Genomic DNA, 23216 nt, shown 5'->3' with positions numbered 1-23216 from the left:
CCAGGAATGTTAATGAACACTGAAAAAAACCAAGGACACAGTATCCTTGAGAAAAGGAACAACCTTTAGAAAGAAGGAACCAGCGTTGCCACATTCGCTCCCTTAAAAAAAAACCCATCAATACCAAAAGATGGATTCATTTTAAAACACTTCAAAAACCCGGTCAGTAGTCTAACACACATATACACGATACTAACTATACACATGCAAACATGCACAACCACACGTGAATTCAGGCCCTGGCACACTTGCCATCGAATGCCTCTGTATCTAATTCGAGTCTGGATAACACATTGTCAATCTCGTTTTCACAACCAGCCACATGCACAATTGTAGAATTGAATGGCTGCAACAACAAGCTCCATCTGAACAGTTTGGCATTTTATCCTTAAATGTTTCCATAAATGTTAATGGATTATGATCAGTGTATACGATTGTCTCAGATGAATTGCTGGTGATATAAACACTGAAATGTTGTAATGCCAACACCAAGCTTAAAGTATCTTTCTTCAACGGTGAATAATTCTGTTCATAAATGTTCAACTTCCTGGAAGAATACCCAATGGCTCTTTCTATTCCCTCATCATCCTCTTACAAGAGCACCGCACTGACATCCATATCACTGGCATCGATAGCCACCTTGAAAAACTTTGTGTAAACAGATGTGGCTAATACTGGGGCAGTGGTTCACACAGTTTTTAGGCTGTAAAATGCCTTTTGACAGTCCGCTGTCCACTGAAACTTCTTGCCCTTTTTTTAACAATTTGGTGAGTGGAGAAGCCACACTGATAAAGTTCGGCACAAACTTTCAGTAAAATCCACTCAACCCCAGAAACCGTGGGACTGCTTTTCTTGTCGACAGTGTGAGAAATTCCCCAATTACCTTTGTTTTCACATCCCATGGGGCCATTTGTCCACGTCCAATAAAATGGCCCAGGAAGGTGACTTGAGCTTTGTCAAATTCACTTTTAGCTAGGTTTACCACCAAGCCTGCCTTCTGAAGTCGATCGAACAAATCTGATAAATGCTTTAAATGTTCCTTCCATGAGTGACTAAAAATCACCAGGTCATCAATGTAAACAACACAGCTGGGTAACCCAGCAATGACCTTATTAGTTAGTCTCTGAAAAGTGGCTGGAACGTTTTTCAGACCAAACGGCATGACTTTGAACTGGTATAGTCAATTTGGCCTTACAAAAGCCAAAACTGCCTTTGCTCTCTCTGACAGTAGCCTCTGAGCAAGTCCAACTTAGAAATGTAAGTTGCTTGTCCCACTTTTTCAACAGTCCTCCAACCATGGAATTGGATATGCATCAGTCTTTGTATCGGTGTTGACTTTGAGATAGTTAACACATAATCATTGGGTACCATCTGGCTTTGGCACCATGACTATGGGTGAGCTTCAGTCACTGTAACTTACTTCAATTATGCCATCTTAGAGCTTGCGCTCTATCTCCTTCAGAACCTGTTCCAACTTTAGAGGGTTATGCCTATAAGGATATTGCTTAATCGGAACAGCATCTCCTATACTTACATCATGCACAATTCGGTTAGTACTTCCCAGTTTATTTCCAGATAGCTCCCCATGTGATAGTAATAACTCTTTCAGGTCATTTCAATTTTCTTGTGGAAGGTTACTCAATAATTTATTCTAATTTTTGACAACTTCCTCATTATCCAATTTGATTAGAGGAATGTTCAATTCAGAATCCTCTGAACTTGGTTCTTCTTCTGTGCTGTAATTATTAACACCTTCTCCTCTTGTTTTTCTTCCCGATCAAAACACCTTTTGAGCATATTCACATGACACACACTGAGATTTCTTCCTCTCTGGAGTCCTTATCAAGTAGTTCACCTCACTCACCAATAACTTATCCCCAATTGCAAAAGTGCAAATTTGTGATTTATTATCAACTTCCTGTTTCATTGTATGCTGTGATACTTTTAAATGCTGTCTAATCTGCTGTCTAATCAACTCTCCAGCTCTATTTAATCGTTCTCTAAAATTTGACTCATAGTCCAAATGGGTGGTCTCTGAATTCTGACTTATTAATTTCTCCTTAATTAATTTTAATGGTCCTCTTACTTCATGCCCAAAAATTAATTGAAATGGACTGAATTTGGTTGATTCATTTGGTGCATCTCTGAGGCAAAACGTACAAACTCCCTTATCCCAATCATCTGGATAATCCTGACCATAAGCCCTCAACATGGTCTTTAGTGTTTGATGCCATTTCTCTAGCATTACCTGTGATACTGGATGGTATGCAGTAGATTTGCATTGCTTTATTCCCAAGTTATCCATAACCTCCTTGAATAGTTTGGATGTGAAGTTTGATCCTTGATCTGACTGGATCTCTATTGGTAGTGCGTATCTAGTAAAAACATTTAAGCAATTCTTCTACAACCCCGTTAGCTGTGATGTTGCATAAAGGGCTTGCCTCTAGAAATCTAGACAACACAGCCATTATTGTTAATAAATACTTATTCCCACTTTTTGTTTGAGATAGGGGACCAAAGCAATCAATTAAGACTCTTGCGAAAGGTTCTCAAATGATGGAATAGGTATTAAAGGTGTAGGTTTTATTACGACCTGTGGTTTTCAGATTAGCTGACATGTATGAGACAGCTGGCAAAATTCAACTACATCCTTGTGCAGTCCAAGCCAGTAAAAATGTCTTTGTAATTTAGCCTGTATTTTCCTCACCCCTAAATGACCTCCAAGTGGTAGCTCATACGCCACTCGCAGCACCTCCTTTCTATACCCTACTGACAAAACAATTTGATGAATCTCTTCCCATTTCTCATCTGCTTGAATGTGTGATGGTCTCCATTTCCTCATTAAGACATCATTAGTTAAGTAATAACATACAGGAATGCATTGATCTCTCTTGCTTCAACTTGTGCCTCTGTGAACTTGTGACCACACCATCAGGGAAACTTCCTGGAAAAACATTCTTCATTTCTTAAGTTGCCTGCATCTCCACTGGCTTTTCAGCTAGAGTAGGCAGCACATCTACTGATAAATCAGCTATATCATTTGCAAGGACGAATTGTATTGCTGGAGCTGAGAGTTTATCTAGTACTCCTACCACAAATTCTCCACTCTTCTCTGGACTCTCTAGCCTCACTTTACATAATTGAGCACTTTTTGTCTCACCATGAATTCCTGTTACCAGTACCTTTTCTGGCAATAGGCCCTCAGGAGTACATATCTCCTCATCCTTCAGCATTACAGACTGAGAGGATCCTGTGTCCCTTAATATTGTAATCTCCTTACCTACGCTCCTGGCCTATGAGAATAAACTTTATCCTCGCATCTATATTTTTTAACCTGAAAAGCACTTCTTAGCACTTTTAGCTAAAAGCACTTTTAAACACTTCCTTATTAATCAACCTCTGATCATCTTGTACACTCTGAGGCAGTTGTCTAACCTCCCTTGTTCTTTTTGTTACTAGTCCAAAAAAATACCCGGGCTTGTCCAGTTTTAGATTAGATTAGATTACAGTGTGGAAACAGGCCCTTCGGCCCAACAAGTCCACACCGACCCGCCGAAGCGAAACCCACCCATACCCCTACATTTACCCCTTACCTAACACTACGGGCAATTTAGCATGGCCAATTCACCTGACCCTGCACATCTTTTTTGGACTGTGGGAGGAAACCGGAGCACCCGGAGGAAACCCACACAGACACGGGGAGAACGTGCAAACTCCACACAGTCAGTCGCCTGAGGCGGGAATTGAACCCGGGTCTCAGGCGCTGTGAGGCAGCAGTGCTAACCACTGTGCCACCGTGCCGCCCACTAACATCTGGCTTTCTCCTAGCCCTCCAACACTGATTTTGTATAGCCTATTTTATTAAAATAAAAACACCGGAGCTTTTTAACTTCTTTGTCCCCCTCAAGGGTTTCTTTTTTACCCTGTGGTAAGTTATCCTTATGGTCTTCACTGAGACCTACATTTCCGTTTCCACGTGAAGATTTCTCTTTGCCTCAATTTCTATCCCTCATGGCCTGAAATTGATTCTGGAAGCCAAACTGTGTTTTATGGACCAGCTCATAATCATCAGCCACTTCAGCTGCTAACCTTGCTGTTTTAACTCTCTGCTCTTCCACATGAGTTCGCACTACTTCAGGCAGTGAATTTTTGAATTCTTCCAAAATAATTACCTCTCTAAGGGCATAACAGGTTTGCTCGATTCTTAAAACTCTTATCCATCTGTCGACATTCTCTGTTTGATCCTTTCAAACTTAATGTAGGTTTGACTTGGGTCCCTTCCTTAGATTCCTGAGGCTTCTGCTACAAGCTCATCTGCACTTATGATGGCTTTTCTCATCTCCTCATACTCCCCAGATACATCCTCCGACAGGGATGCAAATACCTCACTAGCCCTATCACTCACTGTTTAAAGTCCCACAAAGAGCCCACAATCTATTATGGACTAGGCGAGACCACTCAAAATATTCTTGAGCAGGCAATCCAGACCATAACTTTGCAATTTGTCTTGGTAAGTGTACAGTGAGAATTGCCCAGATTAAGGTTGACTACTAAGTTTTAAAACAGACAGAAATGTATTCACAAAATTACACAAGGAATGGAATAAAAAACCCCTACAGGAATCAGTCTATCCAAACCAGACTTAATTATGCCATTCCGAATGTACACACCAGTCCCAATCAGCAAAACCCCTTAAAGACCAGTAAAAGAATTGGAACAGTTGCTTACAGGTTGAAGCTAGAAGGGCAGAAAGAAAGAGAGAGTGTTGAACTCCTAATTCGTTTTGGACTGAACTGCCCAGCTAGAGACCTGACCACTCCCCTTTCATTATACAGGTCACTTCTAAAACATGACCACTTTGTCCTGAATTTTCATCTGTTGACATATAAACAAAAAGACCTCTCAGTACCCTTTAATCTCTGTACCAAACCAGTCTAATTGGCACTGGGAGCATTTACGACCCCTCTGAAAAATAAAAGGACATAGTATCCTTGAGAAAAGAAACAGCTTTTAGAAAAAAAGGAACCAGCTTTGTGACATTGCACACTTAACAAGTTTTGAGAAATCTCTTACATTGGTTTTTATATTTTCAATGTCTTTTCTCTGTTTTTGAATACTGCACAGTTAGCCCAAGAGATTACAGGTCATATTCTGAAAAATTGCTCCTTCAATTTAATGGTTTAATAGGTCAACTGCCTCTGACCTATTCCAGCCTGAAACTAGCTGTGGCCAGTTCCATTGGAAAATAGGAAAACGGCTCTGAGGCCTCTACTGCAGTCATACTGAAATCATGATTAGGAGGAACGGTAATGACCATTTCAGCTTTAGTGATCAGCAACCGAGCTGAATGTGGCATTAAGCCAAAGTCCCTCACTGAGGTTATATAGCTTATTATCTCTGTAACCCGTGCTAAACTATTTGAGTGAAGTAATTTCATCAAACTAATATTTAGCAATAACTACTACCTACCTGCCACCATAAGATTCATTTCTTCAATGTGCGTTTAAAAATTAATAACAGTTTTTGACAACATACGAAAATAATAATTAGCATGTATTTTTGGATGTGTAAAGTTGTCAAGCTTTCATTGCTTGGCAAAACCAATCAAGGCTGCAAGTCAAGAAAGCAGCATTCCAACAGTTCAAGGCTGATGCCCAAAGATAAATCTGGAAGATAAAGGATTATGGTGCGAACAGAAGCCTGAGAGGTCCACATCCACCTGATGAAGGAGCAGCGCTTCAAAAGCTAGTGCATCCAAATAAACCTGTTGGACTGTTAACTGGTGTTGTGTAATTTTTAACTTTGTCCACCCAAGTCCAACACCAGCTTCTCCACATCAACAATAAGCTGACCATCTTGACATGTGAAGCTGTTTCAAACCACCAGAGTCATCAATGGACAGTATCTTTCATCACTGTCAGAATGGTGTTTCACATCCTAAGAATGATAATGACAACAATCAATGCTGGAAAGAACATTTTCAACAGTTCATTAATTATATATCCACAGTAACAGCTGATACTCTCCAGGTTACCTCACAGCATCCTGTGAACTGCAATCCTTTGAAAACTGTAGCTCACGTATACCCATGGTGGTCAGTTTCGTTTTCATATGGAGGTTAATGAGGTCTAGGAGTTTTCCATCAAAGTGTTATTTAATTGACTGTTGACCTTTGATGAATTGACTATCCACTGTCAGGTAGGTTGCAAATAGCATGTGGCAGAATCCATGACTGAACCATCATCAATGGGATAACTACAGCATGCAATCAAACGAATGAGCAACACAAGCCTGGAACCCCACTGGTATTCTGGCAGAGGCAAAGTTGATAGGCATTTGCTGATAAATTAAGACTCCAAGGACTCATTTCATAGATTTGGAAGGGAAAGGAAGGCCTTCCCTTCCCATACTATTTACAATCGATCCAACAGTGGATATTCACCTCATCAAAAGATCAACGTTCCTCTGGTGGGAGTATGAAATACTGCCTGGATGGAAAACGATTTAACCTCAGTTGCCATCACACCAAAACAAACTAACCAACACAGACTTACATCCTCCACAATTGTCAGGATTTCAATGTCATTGCTCACTCTGTGCCAGATTTATATGCCACTCTCAATCTCTTCAATTCTACAGATAAAAAAACTTTGCCTTTCCTTGAGTGTTGTCAAAAACATTATTTCAGGTTACACCTGATCAGACAAATATTCCACTTTTCATATAGGTTGAAGGCAAGATTCTCATAACTTGGCACCATTTAAAGAAGATCCTTTGCTGGATCAGTTGCATCAGCTCAGCCTTCTACTAACTACAGCAATGGGCTTTTAACAACAAACACCTCTACAAGTCAACAGAAGTCCTTGCACACAAGGCAATTGTCATTACTGCATTCCTGTACCACATTGAGGCCTGGACTGTGTATTAGCAACAGTCCAATTGCCATCACAACCAGTGCCATCATTGCGTTCTCTTAATTCAATGGAAGCCAGTGTTTTATTGTTTATTCTAGGTTTGAACTCCTAGTCTTCCAAAAACATGCTGTTCAAGTTTCAAATTCAGCCCTTCAAATCCCACTAGCTCATGAGACATCCTTTCTCCAAGTGCCCAAAGATCTGTCAGTCAGGACACAACTTGCTCAACCACATGAAGACCCATGGTAGAAACACTCAATCTTAAATAGACATCATCCTCAAATCATGACAAATTTCAAAACTATCAGTTGGATTGTCTGAATTTTTGTCATCATTGTCCTTTAATGGATAAAATATTGGTATGGTGGAATAAAAGAATTGAAATTGTGATAATAAAACATTGCCACCATGACAGAAAGCACAAATATTGTGAATTTAAAACAAAAACACATAAGTTGGAAATTCCTGATTTCTTCCAAGATAATCTATTGCATTGTCTTGCGCCATCAAGGCTAATCTCCCCTTACAGCAACAATAAATGCCCCTTCCTCCAAACTCAGAAACCCTCTTGCTCACACTATCCACAATTCAATTCAAGAAAGGAGGCAAATGGAATTTCCAGACTGTATTGCATCACTGTGGTTAAAAATTGGACCAATAATCATATATACTCGCCCATCACTGGTGCCTTGAACTCTTCCAAAGTCACCATTCTTCTCTGTACCTCCCTCAAGGAAATCTGGTCACTTGTAAACTAGACCCTTGCCATCCAAGACCTTATTACAGATGACTACATTAACATCATGGCCTTGATGGAAACTTGGCTACAGATGACCACTCTTTATCCTTCATGGAAGTCTCCTTACTTGCATAAATTTTGCACCACTTGCTCTGCATAAATGACTGGAATTGCATAGCAATCTGATTCTTATTGCTATTAAGTACCACTGTTGCTCCTTCCCTATTTCTCAGGCACCTACTCATCTTTTAAGCTCAGCATTTTGTTTGACCTCTTCTTTAAAATCTCCATTTTCTGTAATCTGACCAAGTTTCCCCCACTTGAAGTTTCTTGGTGTGACAATCTTCACTATTTTCCTCCTTCAGGCTCTGGAATAAATGACTCCTTATTCCCAGTAAGTTAAACCACTATTACATCTCAACTTACTTAAGCTTGCTCTTTCCAAGATACTTCCCTCCTATTTTCTCTTAACCTCTGCTACTAAACAAATGATTCACCTTTAGACATTGCTACTGCACTGACCTAATGTATGAAACAACAGATTTTCGTACCCCTCACTAACAGACCCCTTTCAATCCCACTTCCTTCTGGGAAAATCTCTGCCCAAATCATTTACAACTACATCTTCAAACTCACAAACCCTTGTGCTTGGCCATCCATTCACTATCAAACATCTATTCAATTATGCTATTAGCAACCCCATAGATAACAATGTTACCAATAAAATCCTTCCACTCTCCAACTTTTGAGTTTTTCTACCTGTGATACTCCAAATCCAAAGGATACAGATGTCAACATATTTGGCATTCAACCGATTTAGGCACATGCTGCCTCACTGGCTCCTAAACAACTAATGCTTCAATCTTAAAATTTGCATCAAGGGGTTGCACAAGTCCTTTTACGGTCTTATCCCTCCCTCTCTGCTAACTTTGTTTAGTCCCACAACTCTCCAAAAACCTGTTTCGTCCAACACTGGCTTCCATGTTCCCCCTCCTCCACACTTTCAATCCAATAATGGCAATGATGCCTTTATCCATATAAGCTTATTGGTCTGGAATTTATTTCCTAAACTTTCTCCCTCCGTAAAACCGAACTCTTTGACCAAGCCTTTAGGTACATGTTTTATAATAGCTTCCTTTGGAAAAACTCATTATTTGTCCGAGCAATTGCATGGCCACACATCAAACCTGCAAACACAATACTGATGCAATTTTTTGCTTCTTAAAAAACAAAGTAGGTCAATTAACATCTGAAGAGAGAAAAATGGATTATTACATGTCCATAGGTTGTTGTTTCAAGCTAACACATTTTACCTATTTAAAAGCAAATTACTGCGGATGCTGGAATCTCAAACCAAAAGAGAAAATGCTGGAAAATCTCAGCAGGTCTGGCATCTGTAAGGAGAGAAAAGAGCTGACGTTTTGAGTCTAACTGACCCTTTGTCAAAGCCTATTTTCTCTATGGGAATGCCCACTATAACCCACTATATATTCCAGCATGGTCAACTTTTGCTGCAGAAATTAAAATGATTCATGATGTGTAATTCCTCTTAAATCTACGTATTTCTGGACAAAGCTTTTCACTGTGCCTCGGTACATGTGACAATAACTTCAATTCAATTCAAGAAAGGAGGCAAATGGAATTTCCAGACTGTATTGCATCACTGTGGTTAAAAATTGGACCAATAATCATATATAATTGATGCCAAAAGTCTATTAGATAAAAATTCCTAGAAACAGCCAACATGAGCCTGGATCTGTTGGCACAGATGTGAAATAAGGCTCGTTCAAGTTTCAAAGCCGTGCATTCCGCTCACAATGCAGGAACATTCAGCATCACGTTCTTTAAGCGCTTGTTTACTGTTTGTTGAACTCAATATACAGTGCACAAGCTGTGGTACTTATTTAAAATGACACTGCTTGAGAAAACGGGTGGATTAAAGTGGTATGGATCTCTGCTCCACGTCTAATTACACACTTGTTTTTTCACAATTTCAGCATTTATCCCAGCCTGTTCTCTCTAGCAAGGGGTTTTGGACAGTTTATCTTGCTGGAGCACCTTTTTTTAAGTGCTATGCATGGAGAGGTATCACTACTGGAAAACAGATCATTTCATGCTTTCTATATTGGTACCATGCACTTTACAAATAAAGCAAATGTAAAGCTATGTCATAGATTAGACGGAGCTCTCTGTTTCAACTAGTCGCTGAACCCAGCTCCAACTATCACGAAAGGTATTTGGTGGAGGCCACATGATAGTGCTGCGTAGAAGGGAGGAAACTGAACATTGCTCTTGCTTGTTCAATCTCAGTGAAAATCTTTTCTGACATCTTAGCGAGAATCAGCATGTTGCTTGCAGGGGGCAGAACAAGGTGAGGAAAAAGATAGGTTTGATGAAACAAACCATTGACTTAGTTGGCTGACTTGAAACGTATAAATTAGTATTTGGATGCCAGGCTAAGTCAACCTCAAAAATAAAATGATTAATTTTTATATTCAACAAAATAAGGAAATACATAAAATATTTAACTGTGAGCTTTATATTTTAATGCAGAGAACTGAATGGGGAAAACTGATCTTCATACCAACAGCATTGTGTAAGAGAAATCTAAAGGGTCATCCACATTATCGACAATCTCTTTTTTTGTTCCACTACTAAATTATCAAATAACAGAACAAGTGACACCGCTTTAACACATTCTCAATGTAGTTTAATGTCGGAAAATGTGATATTAATTATTTTGGAAAGGAGAACAAAAGAACAGATTATTACTTAAATGAAGAAAAACTGCAGAATACTGCAATACTGAGGAACTTGGGAGTACTTGAGCACAAACCACAGAAAACTATCACACAGGTGCAGTAAGTAATCAGGAAGACTAATGAATGTGGTCCCTTATTTTAAGAAAAGGTAACTCTTATGGAAATTGTACAAAGTGCAGGTGAGATCACATCTGGAGTCCTATGAGCAATTTTACTCCCTTATTTAAGGACATAGATCATTTCACTTCAGGCAGTTCACAGAAGGTTAATCCGATATGGAATGATTGCCTTATAAGCAAAGGTTAAACAGATTGGGACTATTCTTGCTGAAGCTTAGAAGAATGACAGATGATCTTATTGAAACATATAGGATTCTTAAGGGTCTTCACAGGGGAAATGCTGAGAGGGTGCTTCCCAGTGTAGAGGAATAGAGGGCATAGTCTCAGAATAAAGGAGTGCCAATTTAAGACTGAGATGAGGAGGAATTTCTTCTCTCAAATAGCTGAAAGTCTTTAGAACTGCTCACCACAGAGAGATGTGGGTGCAAATGCCTTGTGTATATTTAAGGCTGAGACAGATAGATTCTTAATCAGTAGAGAATCAACAATTATGGGTAAAAAGCAGAAAAATGGACGTGAGGATTGTCAGTTAACCATTGTTAGAGACTCGGCCAGACCAATCAGAACATTCTTAAGCAGGTAGCCCAGACCATAAGTTTGCAATTTGTTTCGGTAAGTGTACAATGAAAATTACCCGGATTAAGTTAACGAGGTTGACTACTAGGTTTAAAACAGAATAAAAAATTTATTCACAAAATTACACAGTGAAACACAAAGAACAGAACAAAGAACCCCGACAGAATTCAGTCTATCCAAACAAGGCTTAAGTATGCTGTTCCGAATACACACAACAGTCCCAATAAGCAACCCCCTCCACTCCCCACCCACTTAAAACACAGTACAAAAAAGGGTCAGATGCTTACAGGTTGAAGTTAGAAGGGCAGAAGAGAGTTTCCATCTTTCACTGTTGAACTCCCAAACAATTCTGGACTGAACTAAACCACTCATCTAGAAAGCTGACCGCTCCCCTTTCACTCTACAGGCCACTTCTAATCTCACCTGTTTACATATAAACAAAAGACCTCTCAAAATCCTTTTCATCTCTGTACCAAACTAGTCTGATTGAAGCCCGGCCTAGTTTATTATCCTTCTGAAAAAAATCAAAGGCAGCATATCCTTGAGTCAAGGAACAGTTTTTAGAAAAAAAAGGACTAACCTTGTGACACCATGATCCCATTGAGTGGTAGAGCAGGTTCAAGGGGTCGAACAGCCAAATCCTGTTCATATTCCATATGGTCTGATAGTTTAAGAAATCAAGGAGGATTTTTTTGCTAGTCTGTTTGGTAGTGATTTGAAATAAATGAAGGGCACTTTTTCATTCATTTGTAAAGTAATATCTTAACTGTATTTAAAGTTGCATTTGCTAATAAAAACCAGAAGCAGCCCAGCATGTAACCTTAATAAACTCCACAGAATCAACAACAGAAGCTTTACCTGCTGTTTCATTTCAGAATAGACCTTCTCAGAATTTAGCTCCACCTGTCTCTTGAATTCTTCCAAAGCAGCATCTGCTTTCTGGGCTTGGAGTTTCTGCATCTCAGTCACCCTTGTCAGTTGGTCTTCTTTTTCGCTAAATAGGCATTAATGTTTCAGTTATTTACTGTATCTAGGCATCTTAGCTTAACAAAATAAACCCATATTAAACCAATCTTCAGATAATTGAAATCTTTATCGGGCAAGATTCACACCTAAGATGCTGACAAATGCTTCAGATGAACAGATCCCCAGGTTGCTGCAGAACATCCCAAGGCATGACTCAAACATGAGGTAAGGAGATTCTCCAGGTAACTTAACCAGCAAAATCTATCTCCCTCAAAGTATGACCAGAACAGATTGTTTAGGTATTTATCTTCCTCCTGAGTTTGTCAATCTCTGTAACATTGCTCAACTTAATCTCTGTCTCAGCATTTATACTGCTGAAATGTTCCTTCATAACCATGACACCTACCCATTCCATTGCAATCCTACCAGGTCTCCCTCTACATTCCAGCTCATGCCTTAATTCGCAGTGGGTTCCATTCCCCCTGAAACCCCCATTCACAGCAACTAATATGCTTCCTGATTTTAAAATTTGCTTTCATTTTTCTCCATTCATATAATTTTCATTTTTTTTGGGACTATAATCTAAAATGGAAATTGGCGCGCTATAAATGGAATACCAGAACTGGTTTTTGCATTTTGAAAATCAAGTGTTGTATAATTGTTGAGTGGTACAAGATAATATTAGATTTTGGAAGAAGAATGAGTGAAAATTCAAGACCCAACAGCACTGAGAATATTTCTCTTTGACTAGTTGAGCTGTGTATACACTTAATAGTAAGGTCCTAGGGAGTGCTGCTGAACAAAGAGACCTTGGAGTACAGGTTCATAGCTCCTTGAAAGTGGAGTCGCAGGTAGATAGGATCGTGAAGAAGGCGTTTCGTATGCTTTCTTTTATTGGTCAGAGTATTGAGTACAGGAGTTAGGAGGTCATGTTGCGGCTGTACAGGACATTGGTTAGGCCACTGTTGGAATATTGCGTGCAATTCTGGTCTCCTTCCTATTGAAAAGATGTGGTGAAACTTGAAAGGGTTCAGAAAAGATTGACAAGGATGTTGCCGGGTTAGAGGATTTGAGCTATAGGGAGAGGCTAAATAGGCTGGGGCTGTTTTCCTTGGAGCGTCGGAGATTGAGGGGTGACCTTATAGAGGTTTACAAAATTATAGGGGGCATGGATAGGATAAATAGACAAAGTCTTTTCCCTGGAGTCGGGGAGTCCAGAACTAGAGGGCATAGGTTTAGGGTGAGAGGGGAAAGATATAAAAGAGACCTAAGAGGCAACTTTTTCACACAGAGGATGGTACATGTATGGAATGAGCTGCCAGAGGAAGTGGGGGAGGCTGGTATAATTGCAACATTTAAAAGGGATTTGGATGGGTATATGAATAGGAAGGATTTGGAGGGATATGGACCGGGTGCTGGCAGGTGGGACTAGATTGGGTTGGGATATCTGGTCAGCACGGACAGGTTGGACCAAAGGGCCTGTTTCCATGCTGTACATCTCTATGACTGTGACTCTAAAGCTTTAAATACCAAGAGAAGCAGAGACATCCAGAGCCTATAGACAGAAAGAAACCACCTCTCTCTGTATGGAAAAAGTCAGAAAACCCAAGAACGCTTGAAAAAACCATTCAAGGAAAGACCTAAGTTAATCTGAAAAACAATCAAATGGAAAGCTGATCATCACCTAAAGACAACAGCATATTATTATTACAAAAATCAAAAGGAACTTGAGGAACAATAATTTTCCAACATGTCTAGACTTTAGAATTTTGGAACTTTTTATAAACATGTGGATATTGTTTTGCTAACCACACTATATGTTAATGCCTGAGGCACCAGATACTAAAACCTTTCAACAGTTGACAGATTTAGTTAAGAAATGCTACGACCCCAAGCTTCCTTGAATTCTGAGATAGTTTCGTTTTAACTTGAGCAATTCGAGAACCAGGGGAATTTTGACTGGGTTAAGACAACTGGTAGAGACATGGGACTTTGGTTTAACCTTTAATGAGATGCTGAGAGATCTGTTGGTATGTGAGATTAATGATGTAACCATGCAAAAGCAACCCCTAACTGAAGCCCATCTGGACTTCAAACAGGTACAACAACTGACTTTATCTTTGGAAAATGCAGCAAGTACAGCATATGAGTTACAGGATATTCATATGGAAGGAGACAGCCTCACCAGTCCATGAGAGCTTTGGGAACACCACTTGCAATTCCACAGCCTCACTCAGGGCATATCCTAAACAGAGGGACTCTAGGTCAGCCCAAATTTGCTACTTGACCCACTGGACAGAGTTCCAACTTGTAATTATACACACTTACTTTTGAAGCCCACTGTTAAATTCGATCTGAAGCTATAGGTAACACTGCCTTGTCCACTATAAGTAGACCTATCACGGGTTTGTGGTCTGTTATTTTTATAAATTTATGCCTGTAAAGGTTTGATGGAACCTCCTGACTCGAAATATGGCTACCAAACCTTCCTTCTCTATCTGGGCTCATTTATGCTCTGCATTAGCCAAAGTATTGGATGCGCACGCTATTGGGCATTCACTTGATTGCCACCCCATTCAGCCCCTTCAATATTCGTTACCTCCAGCACTGCTGCACAGTGGCAGCCATGCATACCATCCACAAGATACAGTGTAGCAACTCAACAATGCTCCTTCAACAGCACCTTCCAAACCTGTGACCTTCGCTGCTTAAAAAGACATAGTTAAAAATCACACAACCAGGTTATAGTCCAACAGGTTTATTTGGACATACAAGTTTTCAGAGCACAGCTCCTTAGTCCAACACCCACACCTCCACATCATAAAAAGACATAGGCAGCAAAGGCAATGGAAAACCATCATTTTTAAGGTCACCTCCAAGCCACATACAACTCTGAGTTGGAACTTTTTGGAACTCCTTCACTGTTGCTGGGTCGAATTTCTGGAACTAGCAGCAAATAACAGCAGCTCACCATCACCTTCTGTAGGGGAATTAGGAATGGGAGATAAATGCTGATGCAGCCAATGACACCTGAATCCTACAAAATAATTAAAAAGAACTACTGAAGCTTTTTATTCATAAGTTATGCCTATATTTTATGAAATGGAGCACATGTGCAATTCCTCCTCTCAGTGGTATCATTTACAAGAGCAAGAAGAAGCACTGGTCACTGCAGTCCCATTTTCAGTCCTTAGCTTTGCAACAGAAAGGCAGGTTGTCACTGAAGTTCAATTCACTGGTTCAACCTCAATAAATGGTCAGTGAAAAGAAATCAGTGAATTATTCAAAGGATGCATACAGTAAAGTGTAAACATCCAAACTTGACTCTTCATTCATGCCAACAGCTTTGAAGTCAGTTTTTGCAGTCCTTAAGAAAAAAATTAATTTGCACACTTTCATTTCTCCAGATTCCTTCCTTTGTCTGACTATCTGTCAATTTTCTTTTGAAATGTATTGTCTGCAGGGAATGGGAATGTTGCTTTGATACATTTTAAATGCAAGTGCTGCTGGCTTTTTCAGTACTGTTGATGTGCAATGTATTTAAATTCAAACAGAGAGATCAAATGTTTGATGGATCTTTCCTGAGAAAGCCATCTTAATTTTAGCAAGTAGTATTTTTTAAAATTCATTTACAGGGTGTGGTTCATCCCTAATTTGGGTTGAAGATTTAAAGTCAAACTTAGTTCCAAAAGAGATGAAAATGGCAGATTTCTTTCTTTAAAAGACATTAATGAGTCAGATATTTTTACAATTGATAATGACCATAGTCACCATTGGCCTAGCTTTTTGTCAATTTTGGATTTTTACTGAATTCAAATTTCACCATCTGGCCTGGTAGACTTTAATCCTATGTCCTCAGAACATTAACATGGGATTCTGGATTACTAGTTCAATGACATTACCACTACATCATTGCCTCCTCTGAACGTTAGATAGATCTGAGTATTTTATTTCTTTGTATGGTCATGCAGGGCCTGAATATGAAAGGTTGGATGACTGACTTCTGTTCCTCCCCAGTTACTATTGGACCCACCAAGTTCTTCCAGCTATTTATTTTTGTTTGTTTCTGATTTCCAGCTTCTGCAATACTTTACATTTTATACAAATTCAAAAACTGCCACTGCAACTTCAAACAGCTAGGACACGGAACTGCTGGCTCCTGAAATGTCTGGATTTGTGCTTCTGAGCTTTTGCTTTCACTGTTGTTCCAACAGTGTGGAAACAAGCCATTCAGCCCAATTGACCGTCTGAAGAGCACCCCACCCAGCCTCATTCCCCTACCCAATAATTCCTAAGGCTACTCCACCTGGCCTGTACATCTCTGAACACTACAAGGCAATTTAGCATGACCAACCCAACTAACCTGCACATCTTTGAACTGTGGGAGGAAACCGGAGGACCCACAGGTAGAATGTGCAAACTCCAGACAGTCACCCGAGGGTGGAACCGACCTAGGTTCCCTGATGCTGTGAGGCAGCAGTGCTAGCCACTGAGCCACTGTGCTGGATTTTGACAATCACAGGACTCAGTGACATTTTGTAATGACAAATACTACAACAACTGAAGCCCTGAATGAAAGAACACAGGTCTGCAGCTACACAGAGAGTTCCTGAACTCAGCCGTGGGAGTTTAGTAAGGTGAACTTTCACAACAGGGAGAAAGTATATTACCATCAATTCTAATTAAATGTGGATTTAATACTACCATGGTGTTGAAGTGACGATAATCCTCTACATGATTGCTCTCCCCTGTTATTTTTCTTCCTGGAAACAATGAAAAAAGGGACCAACACCACACTCTGACTAGCTCAGCACTTCACAGCAACCCGATCATGAATTGAGGGAAATGGAGCAATAAGTATGCAAACAACTGGGTGAAGAAAAGTTTTACTATAACTGTTCAGAAATACAAAGATCTCCTCAAAAAGCAGAAGCCATGAGCAAGCACTACAAAAATTAAACTATTATACGAGTCAATGGTACAAACAAGAGGTCTCCGTACTCTTCATTGGCTAATACAAGTGTTAAGAGATTTTAACTTGACCAAGTGACAGTCTGGGCATCAATGCATACAGGAACTGGTTGGCTATGAAACGCTGACCAAGATGGAGTGTGAATCACAGGGCTGTGTTATAAAATACTTGTAAGAACTGTTCACACTCACATCTTTCGTAAATTTTAGGTACAACGTTGATCTGAGTTTTACCAAAGCATCTATGCAAGAATTAAATATTTTTGTTTGAATATTTAGATCAAATGACACCATTTGCAAGACAGGAATTATAAACAGTAGTGAACTTGTGGAATGTACTATCGTAGAAAACAATTGAGGCCAAAATATTAAGTGTTTTCTATGAGGAGATAGATAATAGTTCTTAGGGCTAAAAGGATCAAAAGGTATGGGAAGAAAGTGGAATTAAATTACTGAGTTGGATGATCAGCCACAACCATATTGAATGACAGAGCAGATTTGAAGAGTTGAATAGCCGACTGCTCTTATTTTCCATGTTTCACCTCAGGAGCTTAAGTAACAGTTATTAATACACAGCGGTGAACCCTTCTGCTAATTAAACCAAACCAAAAGCTCAACTCACCCTGTAATCTGTTAAAATATGAGTGACAGAGAACTACCTAAATTCCACTACTTAAAGAAAAAAAAAATTGTTATTCTTTAATTCAAAAATGAACATTAAATAACAACTATTTACAACCCTAAGCTACCTTTCTCTTAAAGGTTTGTTATCTACCTCCCACTCGATAACAATATACTGATTCAATAAAGCCCCTATTAAATTTACAGCAACTCTATTTTAAAAACCAGACAGCGGCTGTCGAGTCCGGTGTCAATCTTCCTCTGCTTGTACATCTCCCTGGGTCATCTTTGGTCTTCTGCTGCACAGATGTTTCATATGAAAAAGGCACCTTTGACAGAGAGTGTTTTCAGGCAGTCTGTCTGACAATAGCAGGTGGTGCTCTTTCTGGCTAAGTGTCCAAAATGCCTGCTTTTTATGCCCCAAACATCGGATCGTCTCATTGGTTCGATATTGTCAGAACAGTAAAATTCAAATTCAATTAGGTCGGGCATAATTTAAACTGATTAGTTAAATTCGAACTGCTGTGAAGACAACTGGTATCTAGGTTACAGCCAAAATGTTACATTTTTCAATTTTCCAACACATTTTGTGATATGACAGGAAGCTGCTTGGCAGCTTTCCCTTTCTCCTAATTGTACAGTACATGCCTTCAACTTCATAATGCAATGATTATCCTAGATTGTTAAATTCAGCCCCTTTGCAGCTTTCAGTGCTTCCTCCAAATTACTTCCACCATAATGAATTATCAGTGATTGTGATCATGTTCCTTCCCAACCTGCTGCTATTTAAAAATGGAAGAGAATGCAAAAGCTAATCCTTTCACCCACTCATGAAGGCATTATTTCTTGGTGGATACATTCTTAATGGGTGGTGGTGCAGTTCAAGAGGTTAAAAATTGATCTTGGTTATATTCTTGCTCAATTCTCTGACAAGAGCAGGAACTCTGAATGATTACCTGACTACCATCCCCAGATCCTGGAGAAATTGCTACATTCTAGCACCCTACGAAGGACCAACTCTATGCAGTCCAATGATATTTGTCACTGGAAAAACGTATAGTCTATTATATGACCACAAGACATAGGAGCAGAATTAGGCTGTTTGGCCCACTGCTTCTTTTCTACCAGTCGATCATAGCTGATATATTTTTCAACCTCACTCTCCTGCCTTCTCCACATAACCTTTGGAACCCTATCAAAAACCTATCTATCTCTATCTTAAATACACACAATGAATTTACCTCTACAGCCCTCTGAAGCAATGAGTTCCACAGATTCAGGACTCTGGTTGAAGAAATTCCTTCTCAACTCGAAAGGGTTTTCCCTTCACTCTGATGCTGTGCCCTCAGATTGCTGTCTCTCCTACTAGCGGAAGCCTTTTCTCCACATCCACTCCATCCAGGTTTCGCAATATTCTGTAAGTTTCAATCAGATTCCCACTCATCCATCAAGTACAGACGAAAAGTCTTCAACCGCTCCTCATATGACAAGCCCTTCATCCCTGGGATCATTCTTGTAAACGTCCTTTAAACCCTTCCAAGGCCACCATATCCTTCCTTAGGTACAGGGCCCCAAACTGCTCACAATATTCCAAATACGCTCTCACCAGAGCCTTATATAGCATCAGCAGCACATTTCTGCTCTTGTACTCTATTCCCCTTGAAACGAATAGTGACATTGCATCTGCCTTCCTCACTGCCGATTGAACCTAAATGTTAACCTTCAGAAAATCCAGAATTAAAACTCTGAAATCCCTTTATGCTTTAGATTTTTGAAGCCTTTCTCCATTTAGAAAATAGTCTATGCCTCACACTTTCCCATACTGATGATTTGGAGGTACTGGTGTTGGAAGAGGGTGAACAAGGTTAAAAATCACACAACGTTAGGTTATAGCCCAACAGATTTACTTGCAAGCACTAGCTTTTAGAGCGCTGCTCCTTCATCAGGTGGTTGTAGATGCAGGAGAGGATCTGACGATCCGGGCCTCCTGCACTGACAAACCCCTCCCAACGCCTGGAGTAAGAACGCCTCATCTTCCACCTTGGGACCCTGCAACCACATGGGATTAATGTGGATTACACCAGTTTCCTCATTTCCCCTCCCCCCCATCTTATCTCAGTCTTAAGCCCTCAACTCAGCACTGTCCTCTTGAATGGTCTATTTTCCCATCTATCCGCTCCCCCCTCCTCTCCGACCTATCACCTTCTCCCCCACCTTCATCTACCTATCACATTGTCATCTACCTTCCATCTGGCCTCACCTCCTCCCCACTCACCCCCTCCCATTTATATCTCAGCCCCCTGGCCCACAAGCCTCATTCCTGATGAAGGACTTATGCCCAAAATGCCGATTCTCCTGCTCCTCAGATGCTGCCTGGCCAGCTCTGCTTTTCCAGCGCCACACTCTTCAACTCTGATCTCCAGCATCTGCAATCCTCACTTTCTCCTGAAAGGGCCACATGGCCTACTCTTATTCTTTATTCGTATTTGGATTTTCAAAAGGTGTTTGATAAGGTACTACACATAAGGTTACTTAATAAGGTAAAGCTCATGGTGTATATAAATATTATATTAGCTGGGACAGAGGATTTGACAACAAATAGCGAACAGAAAGTTGGGAAAAGGTGGATATTTTCAGGATGGTAACCTGTAACGAGAGGAGTGCCAGATATCAGTACTGGGGCCACAATTATTCACAATATATATTTATGACTTGGAAGATGAGACTGAATATATTGTAGCCAAGTTTTCAGGTGACACAAAAATATTTGGGAAAGTAACTGGTGATGATGACATAAAGAGTTCACACAGGGATATAGACAGGTTAAGTGACAGGAAGAAAAACTGGCAGATGGAATATAAAATGGAGAAATGTGAGGGTATGTATTTTGGCAGGAAGAATAGAGCTTAATGTTTTTTAAGCAGAGAAAGACTCCAGGAAACTCCAGCACAAGGGAAATTGTAGGCCCTTGTGTATGAATCACAGAAAAGCTAGCGTACAAATTCAGCAAGTAATATGAAAATAGATAGAATGCTGGTCTTTATATCAAAAAGAATGAAGTATAAAAATACTTGCTAAAACTATACAATGCACTAGTCAGGCTACACTGGAATGATGGGGACAGTCTGGTCCTCCTGCCTAAAGAAAGACACAATGGCCATCCAACGAAGGTTCAAAATGTTGAATCCAGGTACAGAGAGACTTTCTTCTGAGTCGAAGAGTGTGTTGCTGGAAAAGCACAGCCGATCAGGCAGCATTCAAGGAGCAGGAGAATTGATATTTCATAATCGATATATATCATCAGGAATGAGGCTGGTGGACCAAGGGGGCTGAGAGATAAATGGGAAGGAGGTGGGAATACGACAGGTAGATGATGGTGGAGGTGAAAGTGATACGAACGAGAGGATGGTGGAGAAGATACGTGGGAAGGAAGATGGATTAGATTAGATTAGATTAGATTAGATTAGATTAGATTACTTACAGTGTGGAAACAGGCACTTCGGCCCATCAAGTCCACACTGACCCTCCGAAGAGTAACCCACCCAGACCCATTCCCCTACATTTACCCCATCACCTAACACTACAGGCAATTTAGCATGGCCAATTCACCTAACCTGCACATCTTTAGACTGTGGGAGGAAACTGGAGCACCCGGAGGAAACTCCACACAGACAGTTAACCGAGGTGGGATTTGACTCTAGGATGAACATTTCCCATCAAACACCACCCGCTATCTTCTTTCAGCTAGCCAATTTCTGATCCAAACCGCTAAATCGCCCTCAATCCCATGACTCCGTATTTTGTGCAGTAGCCTACCATGGGGAACCTTATCAAAGGCTTTACTGAAATTCATATAAACCACATCAACTGCTTTACCCTCACCCACCTGTTTGGTCACCTTCTCAAAGAACTCTATAAGGTTTGTGAGGACACGTAGGACTGTTCAAGAGGGCGGTGCCAAGGTGGGGGGGTTGGTTAGTGAAGGTGTCCCAGAGATGCACTTCTTGTGGTGGTAAGGAAAGGTGCCAGGAGGGGAGGGTGGGTTGGTGGGGGTGGACCTAACAAGGGAGTCGTGGAGGGAATGGTCTCTCCGAAACGCAGATATGGGTGGGGACGGAAATATATCTCTGGTGGTGGGGTCTGTTTGTAGGTGGCAAAATGGCGGAGGATGATGCAATGTATCCAGAGGTTGATGGGGTGGATCCACAGGTTAAAACCTGCGCCCACACCTCTCCTCTCACCTCTATCCAAAGCCTCAAAGGATCCTTCCACATCTGACAGAAATTCACCTGTACTTCCACACACATCATCTACTGTATCCGTTGCACCGTTGTGAATTTCTCTTCACTGGGGAGACAGGACACCAACTTATGGATCATTTCAGAGAACATCTCTGGGACACCCACACTTACCAACCCCACTGTCATGTGGCTCAACACTTTAACTCCCCCTCCCACTCCGCCAAGGACATGCAGGTCATGGACTTCCGCCATTGCCAAACCCTAACAACCTGACGCCTGGAGGAAGAATGCCTCATCTCCCACCTTGGGACCCTCCAACCACACGGGATCAATGTAGATTGCACCAGTTTCCCTATTTCCTCTCCCCCCATCTTATCCCAGTCCCAACCTTCCAACTTGGCACTGGCCTCTTGACCGGTCCTACATGTCCATCTTTCTTCCCACCTGTGTGTTCCACCCTCCTCTCCAACCTATCACTTTCACCCCCACCATCATCTACCTGTCACATTCCCAGCTACCTTCTCCCCAGTCGCATCCCCCCTCCCATTTATCTCTCAGCCCCCTTAGCCCACAAGCCTCATTCCCGATGAAGGATTTCTGCCCGAAACATCGATTCTCCTGCTCCTCAGATGCTGCCTGACCAGCTCTACTTTTCCAGCACCACACTCTTCGACTTTGATCTCCAGCATCTGCAGTCCTTACTTTCTCTGGACTTTGTTCTGAGAACAGGTGGAGTAGTTTAGGCCTGTCCTCATTGAAGTTTAGAAGAACGAGAGGTGATCTTATTGAAACATAAAAGATTCTTAGGGAGTTGAAAGGGTAGGTGTGAAAAAGGCCTCAGAGTAAATGGTTCACTCAATTAAAACAGATCTGAGGAGGAAATTCTTCTCTCACAGGGTAGTAAACCTGTGAATTCTTTACCGCAGAGAACATTGAGGCTGGCCAGTTAAGTGTACTAAAGGCTAAGACAGGCAGATTTTTCATCAGGAAAGGGATCACAGTTATGGAAAAGAAGGTAGTAGAGTTAAGGATTGTCAGATCATCTATAATAAAATTGAATCGTAGAGTACATGTACTGGGCCAAATGGCCTACATCTGCTCCTGTGTCTTATGGTCAGACAAACAAAACTGGTCTGCTTGACACAGCACATTAGTGGAGTCGACGTTTCGGGCATAAGCCCTTCTTCAGGAATGAGGAAAGTGTGTCCATCAGCAGGCTAAGATAAAAGGTAGGGAGGAGGGACTTGGGGGAGAGGCGTTGGAATTGCGATAGGTGGAGGGAGGTCAAGGTGAGGGTGATAGGCCGG

The 23216-nt window shown here is 40.8% G+C and overlaps 1 protein-coding gene across 1 annotated transcript in view; it reads right to left on the bottom strand.

The window, feature by feature from the left end:
• Positions 1-23216, bottom strand: part of cep112 (centrosomal protein 112) — a 547625-nt gene that overhangs the window by 218850 nt on the left and 305559 nt on the right. The window contains exons 20-21 of the mRNA XM_043715232.1: positions 14965-15113; positions 11969-12104 (exon numbers count right to left, since the gene is read on the bottom strand). Of these exons, the coding sequence (XP_043571167.1) occupies positions 11969-12104; positions 14965-15113 (285 nt within the window). The remainder of the gene's footprint in view (positions 1-11968; positions 12105-14964; positions 15114-23216) is intronic.

The sequence above is a fragment of the Chiloscyllium plagiosum genome, chromosome 24 (assembly GCF_004010195.1).
Source record: "Chiloscyllium plagiosum isolate BGI_BamShark_2017 chromosome 24, ASM401019v2, whole genome shotgun sequence".
NCBI classification, from domain to species: domain Eukaryota; kingdom Metazoa; phylum Chordata; class Chondrichthyes; order Orectolobiformes; family Hemiscylliidae; genus Chiloscyllium; species Chiloscyllium plagiosum.
The sequence above is the reverse complement of the archived record's forward strand: the minus strand, read 5'-3'. Positions and strand labels throughout refer to the sequence as shown.